Below are 6080 nucleotides of genomic sequence, written 5' to 3' on the forward strand. Positions count from 1 at the left end.
ATCTGATCTTTGAGGTCTAGAGAGGCTATGAGAGATGCTATGACTAATTCGCTTAGCTCTCGGATGATCTTGATTGAATCTAAGCCTCTCATCGAACTAAGAAGAGGGGGAGATTGCCAAATTCTTCTGCTGAGATTAAGGAGGAGAATTCAGGCTCTGTTTCGTGATTTGAGCACCTCCCAATTTGAGGAGAGAAAGAAAATAGGGTATTCTTTTTTCGTCAAAATAAGGGGGAGGCAGCGTGTTCGTTGTCTTCTTCTTCCTTAATCTTCTTTTTCTTTAATGCTTAAACCTTTAAACTTTCTCTTGCTTCCAAAGTTTTAAATGCACTTAGTTTTCACTTATGATCCATGACTTCCGTTTGTATGGTGATTTTCGTGAAGGATGTCTACAAATCCTATCAACCCTGGAAAGTGTCGAGTTACGAATTTTGGATTATTTTATTCAAGATTTCGTCTATTTAATGGTATAGAACCTTCCAAATCTAATTATGAGAAGTTGAGAAGATTGAAAATAAAGTCGAAATATCACAATTCTGTTGTGTCCCAACAATGGAACCAAAATGTAGGTTTGAGTCCCTACTTGCTAGATCTAGACAGGAAACACATATCACTCATGTGACCTCTCATTGTGCAAATAACTCCAATTCATGTCTACATACGCCAAGCAAACTAGTTCTTACTAGCGATGAATTATTTCATTCATGCATATACTATATAGATAAGCTTGCAGCACCCTTCAAAAGGGGTTTTGTGTGGCACCATAAGGGCAGAGCATATATTGACATTCAAAGGAGGACTATCACCTTGCACCAATTAGAAGTACTACTCTGAAACCTAGTGTGTAGACTACCTCTCACATTTGAGGATCACCCTATGTGAGCATGTTCTACCACAACAAGCTGCCAGGCATATATAGCCAAATACTGCAGATGTGAACATGTAAAGACCAGTATTGACTAAATCAAAGAGCGTCGATGTGTAGTATTGCATGTGAACGGTAAGTATTGACAACGAAAAGAGCATCGATATGTCGGGTCCTGTGGGCATGTGGGTACTAATAATATATGAGCGTAGGGATGCTTTGCCGATGACAATTGGTATGGTTTCCTTAAAAGCCCTGAATTCCAATGGAGGGCAGCTGAGCTTCCCGCTTGTGCTGTCCTGTAGCATACGTTCAGGACATCGGTTTCTCAGAGATGCAGTTCAAATTTGAGATTCTGCAGACAAAATATGGAGCAGGGGAGGCCGGCCATTGACGCAATACTGCAAGCATTACAAGACAAGGCACAGCCGTGCCGTTGGGATCTCAGATGTTCAGACCTGCCTCTCTGCCAAGGCATAGAGAACATCCAAGTTTAAAGAGGGAGGAGATTGGGGCACGAGAGGATGAATGTATCATCGTCTGTTGCCATACACTAACAGCCAGCAGGACGGCCATCAAGAAGGCCAGGAAGGAGGCTGAGGCGTGAGATAATGACAGCATCCTCATCATCATCGTTGTTGTTGTAGGATGATTGTATCATCCTCTGGTACCATACCCTGACAGGCCATCAGGAAGGCTGTGAAAAAGGCAGGAAGGACGTTTAGGCCTGAGATAATGGCATCATGATTATGATCATGAGTGTTGTAGTAGATTGTATCGTCGTATGGCACCATACCCTAACAGCCATCAGGAAGGCCAGCTAGGAGGCTGAGGCTGAGATAATGGCGACGGTATCATCATCATCATCATCATCATCATCATCATCATCATTGTTGGTGTCATCGTTATCATCATCTTTCTCCTTATCCCTGTGGTTGTCGCCGTCAAGGCTCTTCACAGGATGCAGAATCATGACGATAATGCTCTTGACAGTACAGATCACCACATTGATGCAATCAGTCGCAGGCTATGGATCCATGGGACCATTGGCAACTCTGTGGGCTTCTAAGTTTCCTATCGATAGTTATGGGATGCCCACTATGGCGGTCTGTGCCATCGAGGTAGGCACACAGAGAACTCGGTGCTGGGGATCTTATAATTTCTATAATGACACCCTATCTCCAGATATTCCTTTATGGGGCATTTCTGGGGGAGGCTATTTCACCTGTGGGTTAGAGAATGATAGCCACAAGCCCATATGTTGGGGCCAAATTGTGGAAGCTGCAGTCCCTTCTGAGTTCAGGCAGAGAAGTTATTTGAACATTGCATCGGGTGGAACCCATGCGTGTGCAGTCCAAGCCAATGGTTCTGACACGTCAGGGACTGTGAATTGCTGGGGATCTAACGATTGGTTGGAATCCTCTCCCCCGCCATACCCAATGTCTATGGTCACATCAGGTATGGATTTCTCATGTGGTCTTCTCAAAGGAGACTCTACAGCACAGTGCTGGGGATATGACATCTCGATCTTAGAGGGTGCAATACCACAGCCCTCCTCCACCTCTTTCCATACCATCTCTGCAGGCCATTTTCATGTGTGTGGCATTGAGCTCAACACACACACAACAATTTGCTGGGGCAACAACACATCAGGCCAGGCTGTACCTCCCCCTTCCCTAGAATTTTCGGCCATTTCTTCTGGTTACGACTTCAGCTGTGGCCTCAGGGCTGACAGTCACGAGGCCTTCTGCTGGGGTGACAACAGTCTAGGACAGATTGAGATCCCGCAAGGTGTGAGTTTCTCAACCATTTCTTCAGGGGATTACTATACCTGTGGAGTTGTAGAAAAAGGCAGCAGTGAGGAGAAGGTCATGTGCTGGGGCCTCAATAAAGACAAATATTCCCTTGCCAATGCCTATGTTCCCCCAGATCTGAATGCCATAATGACTGTTTGCACAAAGCAATGTGATTCTACACAACATGAAGTCTTGAGCCCCGTTAGGCAATGCCTCAAGGAAGGAGACAAGATTTGTGCACAGAGCTGCAGAGGAAACTGTACTATGATGGGTGATTCTCCACAACTACCATCTCTTAGTAGCAGCTTGCTTGTGCCTCTTATCTTATGTCTTGCAAGCATTGGGTTTGTGGTTATCTGCCTGCTTTCAATTGGTTTATGGAGATATTACTCAAGGGCCAGTTCCGTTGTGGATGCTTCCACTCTTTGGAGCACCAAGGCATCCAAGGTTGTGCAATTCACATCTGAGGAGCTTCAATTAGCTACACAACAGTACTCTCTAAAATTGGTTGTAGGTCAAGGATCATTTGGAACTGTCTACAAGGGAATCTTGCCCAATGGCCAAGAGGTGGCTGTCAAAAAGGCTTCTATCTCTGATGAAAGAACAACTACCTTTGAGATGGAGCTACAACTTCTCTCTCGTTTACATCACAAGTACTTAGTTAACCTAGTAGGCTATTGCCAAAAGGAAAAGGTCCTTGTGTTTGAGTATATGGCTAATGGTTCCCTTCAAGATTGTTTATTTGGAAACCGCATCTCACATGTTCTCAATTGGCAATCACGTGTGCAAATCGCCCTCCAAGCAGCCAGGGGCCTTGAATATCTTCATGTGTATGCATCCCCTAAGGTTATACACCGAGATGTAAAGTCAGCCAACATTCTACTTGACAAGGCTTGGAATGCTCACCTTGCTGATTTTGGGCTCTCTTTGAATGGGCCCTTGGGTAGCCGTAGTTATCTTAGTCGACAGTTTCCTGTTGGTACAGAGGGATACCTTGATCCAGAATGTACCTTCCCTTACAAGCTCACTGTTGCTAGTGATGTGTATAGTTTGGGTGTGGTTCTGCTTGAGATATTGAGTGGGCATGGGGTGCTCAACAATGATTTCAATGAAGTGGTAGATGGCAATACTTTTACTAGCCTAGTACCTTGGGCAAGACATCTCGATAGTCGAGGAGAGCATAGAGGAATCTTAGACACTAGGCTTGAGATCCCATCAGAGATGGCCTTTGGACCTCTCCAAGCAATTATCACACTCGCACTTGATTGTGTGAGAGTTCCTAGTAATCAGCGACCCTCCATCTCTAAAGTGGTCTTGAAACTCCAAGAAATTTTTGATGCTTTCTTCATGGACGAATCTAGTATAATTTAGAATCTGCCACTAGAAAGTTTGGGGATAATTTGTTGTTTAACTACTGCATACAAAAAGTTCAATCCTGGATCAATGTAAAAAGCTATTTTTGTCCTTTTCATGCACAATGATCATGTTCAAAAGTATTTGAAATGGACCCAACACATCTTGAGAGCACATGTCAATGCTTCCCTCAACAAGTACGCTCTACGTTTCATTAACCAAGTGAAAATGGTTAAAATAAATAGTGATAGTTCTCTGGGTCTTTTTCACTCATGAATTGTTTAAAAAGATGGAGTTATGGATGGATAGTAGATTTCGTGCAATGTGCATGGGAGACTTAGCTTTTGGAAGAAGATACAACAAAACTGCTCTCTAAGTGAAGTTCTTTATGAAGTTTGATCTCTAAGCTAAATCTTTAATGAGGTTTGATTTGGCCAATAAGAGTATGAGACATGGAGAATTCCAACCAATGTTCATTAAGAGAATTGCAAAATTGTTAACACCATAATGCTGAATCTTTAGACTATTATTATAAGCTTGATCTATATGGCAAGTATGTTATACTTGAAACTGGTCTTTGGAAGCCCAAAAGACAGTAAACCACATTTTAACAAACACTTAATTTAGCTTAATAGTAAATTTAACAAGAAAATTCCACACATAACTAGAGCTAGAGTGCTTCAACAACCCATATTGACACTTGTTAGCCCCAAAGCTTTTCTTTAGATTATTGCAATATGCTCAAAATTGGTTACAAATGGTTGCATTTCAACGATTTCTCGTGACATAATTGATCCATAGGTTTACAATGGCCTTGTCACCTTCATTGTTGGTCATCAACTAGCTTACAAAGTTTTTAAATCTACGAATGAACACTTCATTTTCATCTCATCTAACTCGTGATGATATACGATAGAAATTGCTAAAAGCTATGGTTTCTTAGACAATGCATCAGCCACAACATTCTTTTTATCCTTCATGTGCATTATTTGAAAGTGAAATGTATATAAAAAGTTTTGCCTCTTATTTTGAGTTAGAAAATATTACAAAGCTCGATGATTTGTTTGTACAACAAAATCAACACCTAGCATTAGTGTTTTCAAGTGGAAAGAGTATGAATTATAGCAAGCAACTCTTTTTCATAAACATATGAAATTTTCTTAGGTCCCTATAAAATTCTACTCTCATATGTCATAACATGGCCTTCTTGCATTAGAACTCCATCAATGCTTTTTCCACATGTATCACACCAAACAACGAAAGCTTTTTGTAGATCTAGCAAGATCGATATTAGATCTAAAGTAAGCTTTTCTTTTAGGGTGAAGCAATTTCAACATAGTGGCATATAAACCTTCAATTTATAAGCCCAATTGGCATGACCAAGAACTCATATAATCCAAAATTGGTCCTAAAATCTTCTCATGCACATCTTTTGGTGCTTATACATATTTCATGATACCCACTTTTAAGGTCTATTTTGTTAAAGATTGCACTTTCCTCTAACCGATCAAGGATACCATCAATTCTCAATATCAAGAATCTATGTTTAGTGGTGTTTTTGTTCAAGGCGCAATAATCAATACACATTCGCCATGAACCATCATTTTTTTGCATAAGGAGTATATGTAAGCAAAAGGGTGATGAATTGGGCTGAATCAACCCTTTTTCCAATAGCTTATTAATGTGACTCATTATTTCCTATTGTTAGGCAACACTCGCTCTATAGGGTGGCTTGTTTGAAGGCATAGTACTAGGTACAAGGTCAATAGAATGATCCTCTGGCCTTTCACGTGTGGTAATTCTCTAGGTATGGAGTCAAAAAAATAATCTTGGGATTCTATTAAGAATTTTGCTCGCTCATTATTCAGCATTGAAACACTAGACTTAGCATCATCTTTACCAATATATTTTGCAAAAATTAAGTACATGGAAAGATGTTTTTCATTACTGAAGAAATTGCTGAAGCAAACATAAAAGGGATATACTCTCCCTTCAACTTTACATCAAGAACATGTTGCCTTCCTTTACGAGTGAGAGTCATTTTCCTATTATACGTATTGATCATTG

The 6080-nt window shown here is 40.9% G+C and overlaps 1 protein-coding gene across 1 annotated transcript; it reads left to right on the forward strand.

The window, feature by feature from the left end:
* The first annotated feature begins 1009 nt into the window (after positions 1–1009).
* Positions 1010–4104, forward strand: LOC148019852 (putative receptor protein kinase CRINKLY4). The gene has a single exon (XM_087700839.1). It carries the CDS (start codon positions 1707–1709, stop codon positions 4029–4031), a length of 2325 nt encoding a protein of 774 aa, XP_087556965.1. The 5' UTR covers positions 1010–1706; the 3' UTR covers positions 4032–4104.
* Positions 4105–6080: the final 1976 nt, after the last annotated feature.

The sequence above is a fragment of the Lygodium microphyllum genome, chromosome 19 (genome assembly GCF_053477565.2).
Source record: "Lygodium microphyllum isolate KBCC chromosome 19, Lygodium_microphyllum_v1.1.10, whole genome shotgun sequence".
NCBI lineage: Eukaryota > Viridiplantae > Streptophyta > Polypodiopsida > Schizaeales > Lygodiaceae > Lygodium > Lygodium microphyllum.

Excerpts from the sequence above, each read along its gene's own strand:
- LOC148019852 (XM_087700839.1), top strand. The coding sequence starts at position 1,707 with ATGGCGACGGTATCATCATCATCATCATCATCATCATCATCATCATCA.